The sequence below is a fragment of the Martes martes genome (genome assembly GCF_963455335.1).
Source record: "Martes martes genome assembly, chromosome: 8".
NCBI lineage: Eukaryota > Metazoa > Chordata > Mammalia > Carnivora > Mustelidae > Martes > Martes martes.
This window is the reverse complement of record NC_137895.1, coordinates 66,487,324-66,506,400: the sequence shown is the minus strand read 5'-3', so window position 1 is coordinate 66,506,400 and position 19,077 is coordinate 66,487,324. Positions and strand designations below refer to the sequence as shown.

Here is a 19,077-nt window from a genome sequence, read left to right as displayed (position 1 = left end):
GCAAAAGAATGAAACTGGACCACTGGCTTAAGTCACACACAAAAGTAAACTCAGAATGGATTAAAGTCATAAATGTGGACCTGAAATCATAAAACTGCTTAAAGAAAACATAGGCATTTCTTCGACATTGATCTTAGCACTATTTTTCTTGATATGTCTCCTTGGGAAGGGAAATAAAAGCAAAAATAAACTTTTGAGACCACCAAAATAAAAAGCTTTTGCACAATGAAGGAAACCATCAACAAAATGAAAAGGCAACCTACTGAGTGGGAGAAGGTATTTGCGAGTGATATATCTGATAAGGGGTATGTAAAATATATAAAGAACTTACACAACTCAGCACCAAAATATCCCAAATAATTTGATTAAAAAATGGGCAGAGGACCTGAATGGATGTCTTTCCAAGGAAGACATACAGATCATCAGTGGACAAGTGAAAAGATGCTCAGTATAACTAATTGTGGAAAGATTAGTGCAAATCGAAACCACAAGGAGCTGTTACCTCTCACTTGCTAGAAATAGTTATCACCCAGAAGGCAAGGGATACCAAATGTTGGTGAAGATGTGGAAAAAAGGGAAACCCTATTGTACAGATGGCTAGGGCTGTAAATTGATATAGCCAGTATGGAATATAGTATGGAGGTTCCTTAAAAAATTAGAACTCCCATGTGATCCAGCAATCGCACTTCTGGATATATATATATATATATATATTTTTTTTTTTTCCCCCAAAAGAAAAGGAAACATGGGTTTTTTTTTTTTAAGATTTTTTGTTTATTTATTTGACAGACAGAGATTACAAGTAAAGTAGGCAGAGAGGCAGACAGAGAGGAGAAAGCAGGCTCTCCACGGAGCAAAGAGCCCGATGCGGGGCTCGATCCCAGGACCCTGGGATCATGACCTGAGCCGAAGGCAGAGGCTTTAACCCACTGAGCCACCCAGGCGCCCCGGAAACATGGTATTGAAGAGATATCTGTACTCTTCTGTTCACTGCAGCATTATTTACCACAACCAAAAAATGGAAACAACCTAAGTGGGGGGCGCCTGGATAGCTCAGTCATTAAGCGTCTGCCTTCAGCTCAGGTTATGGTCTTAGGGTCCTGGGATTGAGCACTGCATTGGGCTCCCTGCTCAGTGGGAAGTCTGCTTCTCCCTCCCCCACTTCCTCTGCTTGTTTTCCCTCTCTCACTGTCTCTCTTTCTGTCAAATAAATGAATTAAAATCTTAAAAAAAAAAAGTGGTGTGTGTGTTTGATATTATTTAGTTATGAGAAGGAAGGACATCCTGCCATCTGTGACAACATAGGTGGGCCTTGAGGGCATTGTACTAAATGAAATAAGATAGAGAAAGACAATTGGATTATTATTTCACTTATATGTGAAATTTAAAAAGGCTGAACTCAGAACAGTAGGGGCTGGGTGGGGGAGGGAGATGTTGGTTAAAGAATACAAACTTCCAGTTTTATGATAAGTTCTGGGAATCTAACATACAGAATAGTGATTATAGTTATTAATACTGTGTTCTATAACTGGAATTTGCTAAGAGAGCAGATCATAAATCTTCTTAACACAAAAAGAAATGGTAATTACGTGACACTGTGTTAGTGTTGTGATTGTAATCATGTTGCAACATATATATAAGTGCATCTAGTCAGTATATCGTGTACCTTAAACTTACACAATGTTTTATGTCAACTATATCTCAATAAAAATGGAAGAACAAAACCTCATTTTTAATGTACTAAATTGCCTTATATTCATTGCTAGTTTCTCCTTTTTTTAGAAAAATTTTCAAGTTTTCAGTGAATTGTTAAGATGTCAAATCTGCAAGCTCCTCCCCCCCCCCCCCAGACTACTCTGCAAGTGGCTATGAATAATAAATAGAACCAGAAATTGTAGTCCTTGTTCAGGTAGGCTAGGGACTTAATTGTTGCATTATAGATAGCACATACATAAAGTGATGGAAGAAAATATTGCGGAGTGTTGCCAATAGATAGAAATCAGTATAATCCAAACTGAAGATAATGTAGAAAGATGCCAAGTCAATAGTTAGTAGAGTCAGTAATGGGATACTTTGCAGAGAGTTATCTTGAAGAAGTTGTTTAAAATAAGAACTTCATAGTGATACATAGATGTGGTAACATCAAGTAGCAGAAAAACTGATGATGAAAAGCAGTAGTCTTTTATTTCTCCTTTCCCCTCAGCCCCTCATTTTAGAAGTGTTCTCTAGTCATTGTTAAGGTCTGATAATTACTTGCTGAGAGTATATTTGCTTATTTTTCCACATAGTCTCTTTTATTTATTTACTTATTTATTTATTTGACAGAAAGAGAGATCATAGGTAGGTAGAGAAGCAGGCAGAGAGTGAGGAGAAAGCAGGCTCCCCGCTGAGCAGAGAGCCCGATGCGGGGCTTGATCCCAGGGCCCTGAGATCATGACCTGAGCCGAAGGCAGAGGCTTAACCCTCTGAGCTACCCAGGTGCCCCACATAGTCTCTTTCTATATAATATTTATTATATATTCTTTCTCTCTATATATTTATATATGTATAGTTATGTTAGTATATATTTTTCGTTATACATATGTAAAATGGAAGTAATCACCAGACCATGATTATATTTCCAGTTCTAAATTTATTGAATTTGAACATTTATTGATTCCTAGATATGAACAGATTTCACTCACTTATTCTCTTTTTTTTAAAGATTTATTTATTTGAGAGAGAGCATGCAGAGGGGAGGGAGAGAGGAAGAGGGAAAGAGAATCTGAAGCAGACTCCTTGCTGAGTACAGAGCCTCACAGGGGACTCAGTCTCATGACCCTGAGATCATGACCTGAGCCAAAACCAAGAGTCAGCTTAACTGACTGTACCACCCAGATACCCCTCACTCACTTATTCTTTTTCCTTCCCACATGCATGGAGGTAAAGGCAAATAATTTTTTTTCATAGTTTTATGCATGTTTTCATACGTATACATAGACTCAATTTCTCATCTAATTTGCATTGGACTACATACAAAAGGACATTGGAATTGTTTTAGGTTCACAGCTGTTAGCGATTGGTTGTATAGTTTAATTCAAGAGTTAGTACCTTTGAATGTATTCTTCATGCTAATTAAAAAGGAGATATGTAAATGCTCAGTACACTTGTTAAGGCTTTTCAGAAAAGAAAATGAAATGTAAAAACTCTTCACAGGCAGCATGATAATGCTGGAAGGAGAAATAGTATAGTGATCATGATTATGATAAAATTTGAGCTTTTGGAAGGGCCTTTTATTGAGAAATGTAAGGAGGAAATAAAGAAGTCTTAAAAAGTAGGAAGAATGACTTTACTCTTACATGAGGGCAGAACAGTCTCTCCTATCTTCTTTCATGTATGTGGTCTTCTTTTTGGGATAGTAGAATGCATTTCTATCCTTTTAGTATGTTTCTGTTTTCATTGGTGCCTAGTGATAGACTGACACTGATCATTATTCCAGATTTGTTCCTTGTTTGGCACAAACCATGTAGCACTTTTTGATCCTTTGTGAAGCCAGTTAAGGAATGTACTACACTGTGATAAATCTCATTTTTCTCCTTTTTAAACATTATTTTGGAATGTGCATTTATAATCTAGAAATGGGTTTTTAAATGAGGTACTTCTAAAATACTTCGTAATTCTTAAATGAATGGTTTTCATATAGCACATTCAGAAGAGTAGTATTAGATTTTAAGTGTTTAAGTGTTTAATCTTTCTTTGATTTTGTCTTTACACTTTTGCCAGCTTCTAGATTTAGCTTGTATCTTCCAAATAACTCAAAAGCTTTTAAAATATTTCTTCTCAATTTTCTTTTAAAGTAGGTCAGTTCAGATTTTATATCTAACTTGCAAGTGGAAAATCTGAAGCAGAGGAAAGTTAGGTAATTTACCCAAACTTTAATAATCAGTGGTAGAAGTTAAGTAAAAACCAAGGTCTTCCGAAGTCTAGTCTATTGCTCTACCTATCAGATGAATAGGGGTCTATTATGTACTTTCCAGTTGGCTGTATTTTTTAGACATATAATCTGGTAATTTATAAGTTGTAATTATCATCTGGTTATTGAAATGACTTATTCAAAGTTATAAAAAATAAAAGACTCAGTACAAACCCAAGAACTCATAAAATTCTCCACACTAGTCTCTTATAAAGTGCTTGGCAGTGTGGCATCTTATAGTGCAGGATATTGGAATTATTCCATGGTGGGAATAAAATTTAACTTCAGTAATCATGCTCTTTTCATTTTATTTAAATGTCAGAATTGCAGAGCTACTTCTTTCCCCTCAAGTGTGTGAGTATTGCTCTCTTAAGCAGGGTGTTTAGGGAATGGTGTGAGCTATACTTAATTTGTTACCATATATTTAGTTACAGATCTTGGAGAGTCTTTGTAACCTAGAGTGGCATTTTGCTGACTGGTATTAAAGCCTATAAAGGGAGCTAAATATAGTACCTACTATTAGAAAATTGTTAACTATAGGAAATGTTATTGACAAAGTACCTTTCACTGTCCCTTAAATCATCACGTGGAAGAGTTCCCACATATACCTGTGCTTGTGACCAGCCTCTCCTGCAGTCATGCTTTTTGGAGAAAGCACAGACCCCCTGAGGTTATTATGTTTGACCTAAGAAACTGATTACTTTTAGGTATTCTTAGAACGAATGAAGATTCTTAGAATGCAGTGAAATTTCCATGGAGGGGAGGCTGATAGTGCCAGAAGTTTTCATCTCAAGCTGAGAGCCCTCTACCACACTAACTTTATAGGAATAGGGCAAAATGAAATCAGCTACCTTCTTAGGGCGTCCCTCAAAACAGATAGCTATAGGACATGCTGGGAGCTCCTTTTCTTTTCAGCCCCCTCTTGCCTATGCCCCACCCCTCCACTGGAGGCCTGAGTTTATATCTCTGTGCTGTGGAGATAGACGGTGTGCCACGTTTTTGTCACAGTGCTTGAAACTTCCCGTTGTGGCCCACTTCTCACAGCCAGTCCCACCTCCCCTCTAGGCTAGTTGTGTTGCCAGAATATGAGGACAAGTCTGTTCCTCTTCCCATTTAGCTTCATTGGCACAGAAGTCACCTAGAGGAAACATGAGTTACTGTAAGGATCTATTTAATAATGCCCTAGACTGTACCTGTTCAGTTTGAGGCCCTATTCAGCTCAGTTTCTGAGAGAATGGAGACCATACCTCTCTTCTAAGAGCTCTTTCAGAGCCTCTTTTAGTTCCCCTCAGTAGACCTTTCGTAACTTTCATTTGGGAATGAATTACTATTAACTGTTGCTTTTCTCAAAAATAATTAACACTCCGAGCACTATGAACTGTTTGCTTTTAGTTGGTGAGTGAGGGGGGATTAAACTGTCCCATAACTGGGTATGTGCAAAGCTATAGTAAGCTTCCATCAAGTCATAGGTTCCTTTTAACCAAGCTTACTGCTCCTCACCAAACCCAAGTTATCTGAGTCATTCATTTAGTCACATTCCCTAACTAGGATTCATCTGGGAAGAAAAGGGGTGAAGGATGATGATGTGTTTGTGAGGTGCAGAAGAGAGTCTGCTCTTTCATTCCATGTAGCTCGAGAGTCATCTCCCTCAGTAATTTGTCTGGTAATTTGTAATTTGTCCCTCAGATTTTGTCTGGTAGCGCATATTGCAACAAGAATTTACTTGGCAAAACTATACTTGAGATTATTTTTCTTAATTCTCAGATTTCTGCACTGAGTGGCCAGCTGCTCTGGACAGTGATGAAAAATGTGAGAAGCATTTTCCCATTGAAGTGGACACAACTGATTATGTTTCAGCAGGACCATCTATTCGAAACCCCAAAGCACGAGTAGTAACCTTAAGGGTAAGGAATTTTTTTTAAAAAAATAAGAATTATTATAATACATTAATTCAAAATAACATTTTGTATATATAAAACTGATATCATAGAAAATTTGGAAAACAGTGAAAGTTTTAAAGTATTAAATAAAATTACCTCTAATTCTACCACTTATAAATAACCTTGACTACTGGAGTTCATTTTAGTGTATATATAGTCAACCTTTGTGTATGTTAATAGGATGATACTATATTTGATTAGTTATCTGCTCTTTTTTATTTAACAATGTGAATTAAAATTTTCTAAGGTTATTAAACATTCTTTAATTTTTTTATTGAAGTATAGTTGACATACATTATTATATTAATACCAGATGTACAACCTAGTGACGATTATATATGTTACAAAATACTCACTATGATAAGTGCAGTTACCATCTGTTAGCATACAAAGTTATCACTCTTTAATATTATTATTTTTTTTTATTTTTAAGTGATCTCCATACCCAATGTGGGCTTGAACTCAAAATCCCAAGATCAAGAGTCACATGCTCTACTGACTGAGCCAGCCAAGTGCCCCTCTTTAATATATTATTAATGGCTACATAGAATAACGTAAATCGGGGTCTTTTCTCTGCTAAGAGAGTGTTTGAGGCTGAACATTGATATATAATAAGAGACCAAAATCTGAATATTCGGGCTTTTTGTTTACTCTTTCAGAGATTTCTTAGAAAATAAGTGATAAATAATAGTGGTTTTAATTCCCCTTTTAAATATCTATACCTTGTTTTTATCTTTTCTTTTTGTCTTTTTCATTAGGTGAAACTTCTAAAATAATGTTTATGTAGTCCTTTATGCTGTTCTATACAATGGGTGTGCCTCTGGCTTTTAGCTTCTTAGTATTACATTGGTATCCAGTTTGAGATAATAGCCTCTACTATGTTAATGATGTGTCCTAGTCCTATAGCATTTTTGAAATGATCTCTTTTGAATTAATGTAGTAATGAATTATATTGTTATGTTTACACTTACTGAAGTGTTCTGAACCCTGATTATTTCATAGTACATCATTCTTTTACTTTACTATGGATCTACTCTGTTAGCATTTTATTTAGGATCGTTTGTCCTCATCTCATGTTGCTTTGGAGAAACATTAAATCCCTGCTCCTACCCATCAAGAGCATGTCACATACTATTGCAGTTCCAAGTGTCTTGCTGTAATAACTTCCAAAGTTAGTATTTGAAACCACTGTTTCCTCCGGTAAGAGTCTTGATCCACATGGCATAGCTTTCTCACACAGCAGTCATAGAGCAGTTACCTGATGGGTTTTTGTTTTTGTTTTTGTTTTTTTGTTTTTAACTAAAAAAGTTTTAGATTTATGAAAAAGTTTCAAGGATAGTTCACAGAATCCCCCTATATTTCACACCAAATTTCTTATGTTGTTAACATTTTTACTATTGTGGTACATTTATTACAACTGAGCCAATATTGATACATTATTAATTAAAGTTCATACTTTATTCAGATTTTCTTTTTAAAGATTTTATTTCTTTATTTGAGAAACAGCACTCATGAGAGAGAACATGAGTTGGGGGACATGGGAGAGGGAGAGGCAGGCTCGCCGCTGAGCAGGGAGCCCTGTTGACACCAGGCTCTGTCCCAGGACCCTGGGATCCTGCTCTGAGCCAAAGGCAGATACTTAACAGACTGAGCCACCCAGGTGCCCCTATTCAGATTTCTTTAGGCACCTCTTGACTGTGGTGGTTTCTCAGAATTTACTTGTTTTTAGTGACCTTGACAGTTTTGAGAAGTACTGGTTATGTATTTTGTGGAATGTACTTCATTTTAGATTTGTTTGATGTTCTTCTCATGCTTAGACTGGTATGTATTTTGGGGAGGAAAACCTCACCAGTAAAGTGCCATTTCATCACATCATAGCAAGGGTAGAGACTCCTTTTTTTTTTTTTAATAAGATTTTATTTATTTATTTAACACACAGAGAGAGAGAGAGAGAGAGAGAGAGAGAGACAGTGAGAGAGGGAACACAAGCAGTGGGAAGGAGAAGCAGGCCTCCCGCTGAGCAGGGAGCCCAATGTGGGGCTCCATTCCAGAACCCTGGGATCATGACCTGAGCCGAAGGCAGATGCTTAACGACTGAGCCACCCAGGCGCCCCAAGGGTAGAGGCTCCTAACATGCCGTTACTAAAGATGATGCCTTGATTACCTGGCTGAGGTATTATTTGCAAGTTTTCTTCACTATAAAAGTATTCTTTTTTTCTTCCTTTCTGTACTGCACCCTGTAGAAGGAAGTCACTATGCATAGTCCATACTTAAGGAGTTAGCAGTTATGCTATGCCTCCTTTAGGGAGAAATACCCGTAAATTGTCTGTAATTCTTCTATATGGGAGATTCATCTGTTGTCCTCCATTTATCTGTTTATTCAACCATTTATATCAGTATGGACTCATAGATTATTTTAGTATTCGGATTATAATCCAATAATACATTGTTTATTTTTTTGCTCAAATTGTTCCAGCTTTGGCCATTGGTAACTCTTTCAGTCGGCTACTCTGTTACTTTGCCATGTCCCATCATTTGTTTTTAAATACTCTTATTTTTTTTGGCTCCACAGAATACTCCAGGCTTATAATACACATTCCCTATCCCAGTCCTAGAATCAGCCATTTCTCTGGGGAGCCCTGACTAATGTACTTTTGATTCATCTCTTCTGGAGGTTGACTGTCCCTTTTTTGAGATGCCTTCCAGGACGCTCAAAAAAATTAGTTTTTGTACTCCATGTAGTCTGTATTTTAAATCAGAACAGTCCATGTGTGGGGTGCCTAAGTGGCTCAGTCAGTTAAGTGGCTGCCTTTGGCCAGGGTCATGATCACGGGGTTCTGGGATCAAGTCCTACTTCGGGCTCCTTGCTCAGCAGGGAGCCTGCTTCTCCCTCTACCCCTCCCCCTGCTCATGTGTGCTCTCTTTCTCCCTCCCTCTCCTTCTCTCTTTCTCTCTTTGTCAAATAAATAAAATCTTTTTAAAAAATGAAAAAGAAAGGGCTCCTGGGTGGCTCAGTGGTTTAAAGCCTCTGGCTTCGGCTCAAGTCATGATCCCAGGGTCCTGGGTTTGAGCCCCACATCGGGCTCTCTGCTCAGCGGGGAGCCTGCTTCCCCCTCTCTCTGCCTGCTTCTCTGCCTACTTGTGATCTCTGTCTGTCAAATAAATAAATAAAATCTTGAAAAAAAAAGGAAAAAGAACATTCCATGTGGACTGCAAAAATATGTTGACAGTCGTGTAACCATTTTTACAGTATAAGGTAACAAATAGATAAACTTTAATTTCTAGAAATTTTATCAGAGGTACATCAATGTTTGATTTGTAATTTTCTTTCTTTGATAGGTTTTGGTATCAGGATTGTGCCTTCTTTATGAAATAAATTTACAAAGCTTGTCAGCCTTTTTTTCCCCCCTAGAATAGTTTAAATATCATAGCATTATATTTATATGTTTGGAGAAATTGAAAATATTTAAAATCACAAAAGACAATACATGTTTACTGTATAAATTTTAGAAAATCTAGATAAAAGGGGAAAAAAAGCCTTAAAATTATGCTTGGCCAACATTCCACAGGTTAATATAAATTACCTAGGGAGTAAGGCACCTGGCTGGTTCAGTCAGAGGAGCATGTGACTCTTGATCTCAGGGATGTGAATTTGAACCCCATGTTGGGTATAGAGATTACCTAAAAATGTTTTTAAAAATTTTGTTTAAAAAGTACCTAGGGGTAATTAATACCTGATACATTTTTAATAATTTAGTAAATGTTGCCTCTTTTTAATAATAATGATAATAATAACAACCAACTGTTGTCAAGCTCTATGTTAAGTGATTAAAAAAATCTCTGAACTCAGAATCAGGAAATCTAGAATTTTGCCTTACTTTTTGTGGGCCTTAATCTTCAATACCAGAATAGACATCCGGTTTCCTACTTGTTCTGTTTGTTTGTTTTATTTTACATAAAAATAATCCGACTGCATTATTTGAAGTATCCCAGAAGATACCACTTACCTATCAGGCCACCATCCTCTTTTGTCTCCTTTTTTTAAAAAAAAAATTTTTTTTAAAGATTTTATTTATTTATTTATTTGACAGAGAGAGAGAGAGAGAGATCGAGATCACAAGTAGGCAGAGAGGCAGGAAGAGAGAGAAGGGGAAGCAGGCTCCCCACTGAGCAGAGAGCCCAATGTGGGGCTCAATCCTAGGACCCTGAGATCATGACCTGAGCCAAAGGCAGAGGCTTAACCCACTGAGCCACCCAGGTGCCTCATGTCTCCTTTTTGTCTTATGCCACTATGTGATACCTTCATCACTTTTTTGTGTTCTTTTCCTAACTCACGTCTGCCCTTCTTGGACTCTTTTTATTCTACCCACTGATGGTTGGAACTCAGTGGTGGTGTCCTGAATGGTGTCATGTAGTTCAAGGGTAAAAGTAGATAAAATAGTGGGACTAAAGCATGTGCATTCCTATATGACTTATTTTTTGTTTTCATTTATTTTTGGGGGGGGAGAACATGAGAGAGAACCTGAGTTCTCTTCGGGGGTATAGGGAGGGAGGGAGAGAGAATCCCACGCAGTCTTCTTGCCCAGTGCAGAGCCCAGTGTGGGGCTTGATCTCACAACCCCAAGATCATGACCAAAATCAAGAGTCAGATGCTTAACCAGGTGTCGCCTGGCATGATTTAAAGTAATATTGTGAAGCCAGTCAAATATTATAAAGTACTATATTAAGAGATACTCGGGGCCCCTGGGTGGCTCAGTGGTTAAAGCCTCTGCCTTCGGCTTAGGTCATGATCTCAGGGTCCTGGGATTGGCCCTGCATCGGGCGCTCTGCTCAGTGGGGAGCTTGCTTCCCCCTCTCTCTCTGCCTGCCTCTCTGCCTATTTGTGATCTCTCTCACTCTGTCAAATAAATAAATAAAATCTTAAAAAAAAAAAAGATACTCAAATTTTTAAATTCAGAGAAAGAAAGATGTATCATATTTTTCTTGATAGTCATAAAGGTAGTGCAGAATTAAAAACAATATTTGTGTAGGACTTTTTTTTAAAAATGGCTTTCTTCTATTTATTCTCATTTATTCCTGACAAAAATCCTGTGAGTACTTTATTTGTAAATGAGGAAACAGTAAGATCAAATGATTTAAGGTCACTTAGCAAATAAAGTAGCAAATCTAGAAATCAATCCCAGGTCTTGTCTTTTGTATATAACTATAGTTCTTTAACTGACTGTACTATGCTTCTAAATAGAGAAGATATTTCACACAATTAGATATTTCTCAATTTATGTAACTCTTAAATATGGGCATTTGAAAGTACATACATAAAACCATGATCTCCTATGATTTGAAATGTCAGTGTTGTTTTGGGGGATAATGTTAACAGTATAGTATTGATGCTTTAAAATGTAGCAAAAGAAAAGTCCAGGCATTCTTTAGAATTTTGGAAAAAGAATGGTAATGATTGCTACTCAACTTCAGAGTCAGACTATTAATCTAGGTTAACGACTACAATTTTGCAGTGCCTTTGAGTGCTAGCAGGTGGCGTGAGTGTACCACATAGCTCTAAAATATTTTGAGTTTCTGGCATAAATGCTGTATAATTTTTGAACACTCAAAATATTAATGTGAATGTAAGTTTTAAAGCAGTTACAATAATCAGCATTGGTGCCATTTTTTTTTTACTACTTCTTACATAAAAAGCTAGAACACTTAAATTTTTTATATTGTAAATTTTTAAATTTATTGTTGAAAATGATTACATTGAAGGGAGTTTAAAAGGAAAAAATCATCCCATTCTCTTATTCTAACGTAAAAACTATTCTTTGTACTGTATCTGTATGCATGCATATGTACAAATATGTTAGTAATTATAATGTACATTCATTTCACTATTTCCTTATAAGTAATTCTTATTGTTAATAATCAGAATTATATTCTTTTATCCCTCAAGCTGATAACCTGGTTGTTGATACATGTTCTTTCCAGGGGACTGTGGTAATTTGCACTGCCTGCACATAGGACCATTCTGTTAGGTTGATACTTAATAGTCAATGTTTTTCCTGCATTGGTTCTTTAAAAGTGTATTTTTATTTATTTATTTCCTATATTTTCTGTAGTTCAAATAAAAATTCACAGTGCTTAAAAAAAATAATGTGTCCTTTCTTTTTTTCATTTATGTGTTCATTCAACAAATACATGTCATGTTCTTTAAGTGCTAGTCCATCACCAAAAATAGGACTGATACCATTCTTACCCTGGAGAGTTTGCAGTCTAGTGGGAAAAATGGAAAAATAAATAAGCTCTTCTGCTATAATGTCTTGAGGGAAGTGCAGGGTTATTGAAGCTAGAGAGAAGTGGATATGATTATAAAATCTTATTGAGCCTTTTTTCTCTTCATATAGTTATGGATTTTTCTTATTCTTAATGCCGTCCATGGAAAAACAGTGTGTGGTTTACCTTACTTAACTGTATTCTAATATCTAACCTATTTTTCTATGTCAAGTCTAGTCTTCTTTTAGATACCTTCAATCCATGCCATAATTCTCTCCAAATTAAAAACTATTCATGTAGTCCAGTGTTTCCCAAAATATGTTTTAAGGAAGACTAATTCCATGAACTGTCCCTTGAAAAATAGAATACGAGGTCAGATAAATTTGGAAATTGTTACATAAGAACCCTGCGTCTTGAAATTTCAGAATGCTCATTAGCATATTACCTCTTCTAAGAAGTCCTTCTATAAAGAACCCAGTTTAACTCTGTATTATCTGAATGTATTCAACAAAAATAGCCTTTTTAGAGAAATAATTCTTCTTAACAGCCTCTGGGACTAGTATTAACATTTTGAGAAATGTTGAGCTGAATTTCAAATGTTTTGATCCTTCATGAATGCTCTATACCATCTTCCATGAGATAACTGTATCTTTTAAAATAAATACCCCTAAGTAAGTTGCAATGATAAAAGTCTCATAATTGCATGGTGGAAATATCTTAAAGCATTTTTGTTTTATCCAAGTATTCTTATATTCCAGGCTTACTAATACTAATTGAGTTTAATTCTTAGTGCTACTCATAAGCTGTAATATAATTTATTTAAGAGACTTGTTACTGATTCTTACAGGAAAGGTGCTAATGCCCAGAACTTTCAACTCAAAACAGTTTCCTCCTCCTCTTTTTTTTCCCCATGAGTAAGATCAGGCTTCATAATGCGTGCCGGTTGCTAACTCTACATAGACAACGGTACAGGTTGCAAAAGTTTCTTTTTGGTTAAACATTAAATAATATTGTTACTGGGTTTTTGGGTTTTCTTTTCACTAAACAAAGTCTCTGAAATAATTCTTTTCAAATAACTTTTTCTTGTATTTTTAAGGTTAAACTTTCCAGTTTGAATTTAGATGATCATGCAAAGAAGAAACTCATTAAACTTGTGGGAGAACGATACTGCAAGACTACAGATGTACTTACGATCAAAACAGACAGGTAAAGAAAAGTTCAGCGAATTGGTCATTGTGTTGTTTTTATTGGTCATTGTGTTGTTTTATTATCTTCCAGTCCTCTGGCAGTCCTTTCCTTAAGAAATGACATTGAAAATCGGGGTATACATAAACAATGAATTCTGGTACACTGAAAAGAAATTAAAACAAAAAAAAAATCGGGGTAGCCTTTTACATCAACATACATTAACGTATTAGGTCAGTGAAGTTGTCCCATTCATGTGTTTCTTTATTTTATTTTTTAAGATTTTATTTATTTATTTGACAGAGAGAGACACAGTGAGAGAGCGAACACAAGTAGAGGGAGTGGGAGAGGGAGAAGCAGGCTTCCCACCAAGCAGGGAGCCCAATGCAGGGCTCCATCCCACAACCCTGGGATCATGACCTGAGCCGAAGAAGGCAGACACTTAACAACTGAGCTACCCAGCCACCTTCAATTCATGTGTTTAATATCTTCACACTAGTCTACTGTTGGACATGGAGAGGCTTGCCTAACTGCCTAGTTAAATTATTATTGTTATTTTTCAGTCTTCATTCTAATATATCCATGTGTAGAAGACTCAGGGAAGATGTTAGAAGAGAACAAAAGTGTGATTTGCTAGTGATTAAGGTTTAAACCGATTTTTACAAAGTCAAAGATCTTTCAGTTCAAAATTTAAATGATTAAATATGGAAATTTAATTTACCCAGGCAATTTTGTAAATAAGGATTTTAGTGAATTTGCTTCATAAAAACAGTATTAAATTTACCTCATATGAATTTATAAATTATGTTATTTGAGGTGAAGAAGGGTTATTGGTATGTTTTTACAAAAGGGTTATTTTATTTCTGTTTCTGGAAGGCGGGGAAGGGTAGAAGGAAAGGGAGAGAGAGAATCTTAAAGCAGGCTCCATGCCCACCACGGAGCCCAACACGGGGCATGATCTTGTGACCCCAAGATCATGACCTGAGCAAAATCAAGAGTCAGACACTTAACTGGCTAAGCCCCCAGGTGCCCCAGGATTATTTTATTTCTATCTTACCATATTTGGCTGTTTCTGAATTATGTCAAAATATAAAGACCTACCTTTAGAGAAAAGCAAGTGGGCAGATATCTTCTCTCCTTTCCCATTCTAGTTTCAAAGCTCTTGGAGGAGTCAGTATCAGTTAAGTTTTATGTCCTCCTCCTTAATGGTGAGAAGAAGTAGTATGGCATATATAAATAAAGGCAATAATGTGGGGGTGGAAAAAACTTGGGAACCCTGGTTTTAGAGTATTATTGTATGGGGGAAAATAAATTTGAAATATATTAGTAGTATTCTTTTTTACTGTCTTTAGGAAATGTAAAATAAGGTTGAGTTTTTAGTTTGTGCAACTTAAAAAATACTTTTAAAGTGTTGCTCTTTGAAATTCTGTAAGTATTTGACAAAGGTTTTTTCCCTAAGTTTTCAAGTGTCAGGGGGTGTGTGTGTGTGTGTTTATGGTAGCAACTATTTAGAGAACTATTAAACCTAAATATATAGAATAAGCAGAGTACCGTTAAAGTCACTTGTCATGTGATGGGTTTTTTTTTAAGATTTTATTTATTTAACAGACAGAGGGAGAGAGCGAGCACAAGTAGGGGGAGCAGCAGGCAGAGGGAGAAGCAGGCTCCCCACTGAGCAGAGTCCAACGTGGGGCTCCATCCCAGGCCCCGGGGATCATGACCTAAGCCAAAGGCAGATGCTTAACCTACTGAGCCATCCATGTGCTCCTGTCAAATGATGATTTTATTTTATATTTAAAGAAATTGGAATTAATGATTTCTAAAAGCTTAATTTGTTATCTCATATTTGTATAGAAGTTTTATCTAATATTAGGTCATTAATTCCATTTTAAATGCAACAAGTTCAATATAGCATTGAATAGTATAGCTTTTTTTTAAAAAACTTGGCTCTGGAGAAATCAAGATGAACATTTTGATTAGCCTCTGTCTTTAGTCTCTCTCTATTTTTAAAATGAACTCAGTAGATACACTCACACTGTCCAGCAGACTCTTAGTCCTAAGATTGTGAAGGGCACTTGGATTGGACACAGTCATATTAAAAATAGTGTAAAACTATTATCAGATACAAATAACTCCATTAGTGATGAAAACAAAGAGAAATAAAAGGTAGGATATTCCCTGAATATAGAGAATACCTGAATATAAGTTATCTTTTGTATTTAGTGTTTGTATATTTTTTTATTTTATTTTTTTTTTATTTTTCTTAAGTGTTTGTATATTTTACAAATTATTTTATGTACTGAATTTTTAAAATTTTGACTTCTTCTCTCTCTCTCTCTTACAGGTGCCCTTTAAAGAGACAGAATTATGATTATGCACTATATCTGCTAACAGTTTTATACCATGAGTCTTGGGTAAGTGATTGTGTGTGAATGTTTAATAATTTTGTCAGTATAATTTAGATGGTGTTAACATTTCAAAACAGTCTGTGACAAGTACTCAGTTGAGGATTTAATGAACCACTAAACTACAGGTGAAATGTTATAAATAACTTCTACTGACATTGGAATCGAGGACCTTGAAATAGATTATGCAGTCCATCTCAGTTCCATCTTACAGAAATCAGATGACCAAATACTAAATGCCTTTAAAATTCAGAGTTTCTGTCTTCGGTTGGAAGATTTGAATTTTTTTTTTCTTTTGTTTGACTTTGGCTGAAAGTTATCAAAGTTATAGAAGGGAGTTCATCTGTATAACTCGAGAATTTAGAATGCATCCTGCTGTTCAAATAAACTTCATAACAAAGCCCCAAAACGTTATAGAAAGGTATTTTAAATATCTATTAAAATTTTTAGGTAACACATAGCCTTTTGTGTAAACATTTCACTAGTTTACATTAGGGACAATTAAGGGCAATTATTTATTTAGTTTTAGTATTAAAAATAGTCTTGTGTCTGGGTTTATTGAGGTTTAATACAGGCATACACATTTATAAGGAAGTTTTTGCTTGAGCATCAACTTACTAATTTAAAGTTAGTATCTAATATGTTTGGGTAACTCAAAGTTTTAAATATTTTTTATAAATTAAAATAATTTAAATATGCATAAATTAATTTTTTTACGGCTTGCCTAACAGACATGGGACTCAGTAGTATTTTCTTTTTTTTTTTTTAAAGATTTTATTTATTTATTTGACAGACAGAGATCACAAGTAGGCAGAGAGACAGGCAGAGAGAGAGGAGAAAGCAGGCTCCCCACGGAGCAGAGAGCCCGACCCGGGGCTCGATCCCAGGACCCCGGGATCACGACCCGAGCGGAAGGCAGAGGCTTTAACCCACTGAGCCACCCAGGCGCCCCTCAGTAGTATTTTCTATTAGGAACATTTGAAGGAATGGAGATAGGAGAGTGTCACTCTCTTTAGATGTTTGAAGGACTTCATATTAAAGGTTAGATTTGTTTTTAATGACTTTTAGGTATACAACAAGGTAAAAGCAATAGAGAAACAGACTTTGTCACTGAGTACAAAATTTCTAAGAGAGGGGCGCCTGGGTGGCTCAGTGGGTTAAAGCCTTTGCCTTCAGCTCAGGTCATGATCTCAGGGTCCTGGGATCGAGCCCCGCATCAGGCTCTCTGCTCAGCGGGGAGCCTGCTTCCCTTCCTCTCTCTCTCTGGCTGCCTCTCTGCCTACTTGTGATCTCTGTCAAATAAATAAAATCTTAAAAAAAAACCAAAAAAACAACTTTCTAAGAGAGTCCTCTAAAGATGGAGTGTGCTACTTTTAATAGGTAGAGAACGTTCCATCCGCTGGCTACTTAATGGGGATATGGTGGTGAAAGGATCACTCTCTTTGGATAGATAGTTGGATTAGATGCCCTTGGGAATCTCCTGCCATCCCTGAGATGTTGTAATTGAGTAAACACATGCAACCATTCTCCAGACTGCTCACAGCATTCTCTTTATAATAACAGTAAAACTGTAGCACAAGAGCTTAAGTGGAAAATAAAAGAAAAGGAAATTTTGTTGCCAGGTTAGTAAAGAACAAAAAGTAGCTGGTAGCTTTTCTCTTCTTCTGAGGTATTCTAATTATCATAATTCATCCGGATTTTCTAGTTCCTGGCTTCAGGAGCAACATCATAATAGCAGTTAATCTCTCTTTCCTGTCAGTTGATTTTATAAATGCCTTTGGCTTAATGTAATTAAGTTCTCTTTTGAACCAGCAACATGGCTGAATTAGCTATAGCTCTATGGCTGATCCTGAAAGAGTTAATACCAAACAATAAAAACTGACCAGTTTTGAGTCTCTTTTGCCAGCAGCCTGTAAAATGAATTTGCCCCAAAGGAAATGACAGGCATAAATAAATTCAGTGAAAGTTGACTTACTGGATTCTTTCTGTGGTTCCATGACATAGAATCCAAACAAGTTTGTATTTTGGATTCACACAAGTAGCCTTTGATCTTTAATGCTAATGACTTTGATGCCAGAATAAGTAGCCACATACATCTGTCCTAAACAGATACAATGAAAGAATTTCTATATTAAACTTGGCTCTTAATCCTTTCTAAATAAGTACCATCAGTGAAGAAGCTTTAAGAGAGTGCAGATGAGCCGTGAAATTTTGCAGAGCTGGTGGAACAGAATTTTTATTGAATTGAAGTTCTTTTTTCCTTCACTTTCCTTCCTTTCTGGAATTCAGACTTGAAATTGATGTTACCAAGCTGGTATTTAATCAGATATTTAGAGAACCCCCTTTTAATCCATTTCTTTATTTTTAAACTAGTTTTGGAGTATTTAATACCTAAAAGTAAGCTGATCTTAATTTTCTGGCTTTTTAACCTTTCTGTGGAGGTTACCTCTAAGTGTTGAGGGGAAAGTAGTTGATTTTATGTAGCACACAGTTCGGAAACTTCTATGAAAACGTGTTCATTTAGACTTGAGGATAAAGAAATTACTCCTGTATGCTATTCAAACAGTTTAACTTTGGAAGTATCAAAGTAGATATGGAAAAGCATAGATTTCACATACCATAGACTTCAAGCAGTGAGTTAAAGAATGGTTATGGCAGTGCTAGGAGGTGCTAAGAGACATGCTTTAGACCATTTATTCTTCCGCAGTTCAAAGAAGGAAAGAGAGTTGTAGAAATTTGTTTCAGTCTTTCAATATGACACGTTAGGTTGGAGTGAATTAAGTTTTATCCTTTGGAACCTGACAGACCTGGATTTGAATTCCATTACTTCTTACATAGCTTTGGCTGGCTATTTGGCCTCCTAGGTTCACTTTTCTTCTAAGCGTTTTCGGGTAGAATTTGCATGAAATGTCTGGCAGGTAGCAGGCTCTCTGTAAATGGTGGCTATTAATATTATTGTATTAATTAACTATTAATTAACTATTAATATTAATACTAAAAGGAAGAAAGATTTATCTTTGGATTTCAAATTCATTTATTCCCATTTAACTTGACAGAGACTTTATATAAGTAATCAGATCTGTGCCCTGTTGTATTTGAATTTTTAGAACAGGTATCCTACTCGGCATTCTGACATGCTGATAATAACAAAACTTCCTAAATTTTAACTTTGTGCCATAATATTCTTTAAAGCTTCCACAAGTGATTTGGTTAAGAAATGATCAGCTGAAACATTTTGTAAAATGATTTACACAAAAGATAGACACTGGGGGAAGAAAAAAACACTTAATAGAGATCTGAAATCAAATTCCAAGGATTCTTGAATGACTTT

At 35.9% G+C, this 19,077-nt stretch overlaps 1 protein-coding gene across 2 annotated transcripts in view; it reads left to right on the top strand.

Moving 5' to 3' along the window:
- MRPS35 (mitochondrial ribosomal protein S35) overlaps positions 1-19,077 on the top strand; it is a 46,129-nt gene that overhangs the window by 11,452 nt on the left and 15,600 nt on the right. For both annotated transcript variants that reach the window (XM_080812371.1, XM_080812372.1), the window contains exons 5-7: positions 5,717-5,856; positions 13,253-13,362; positions 15,686-15,755. In XM_080812371.1, the coding sequence (XP_080668497.1) occupies positions 5,717-5,856; positions 13,253-13,362; positions 15,686-15,755 (320 nt within the window). The remainder of the gene's footprint in view (positions 1-5,716; positions 5,857-13,252; positions 13,363-15,685; positions 15,756-19,077) is intronic.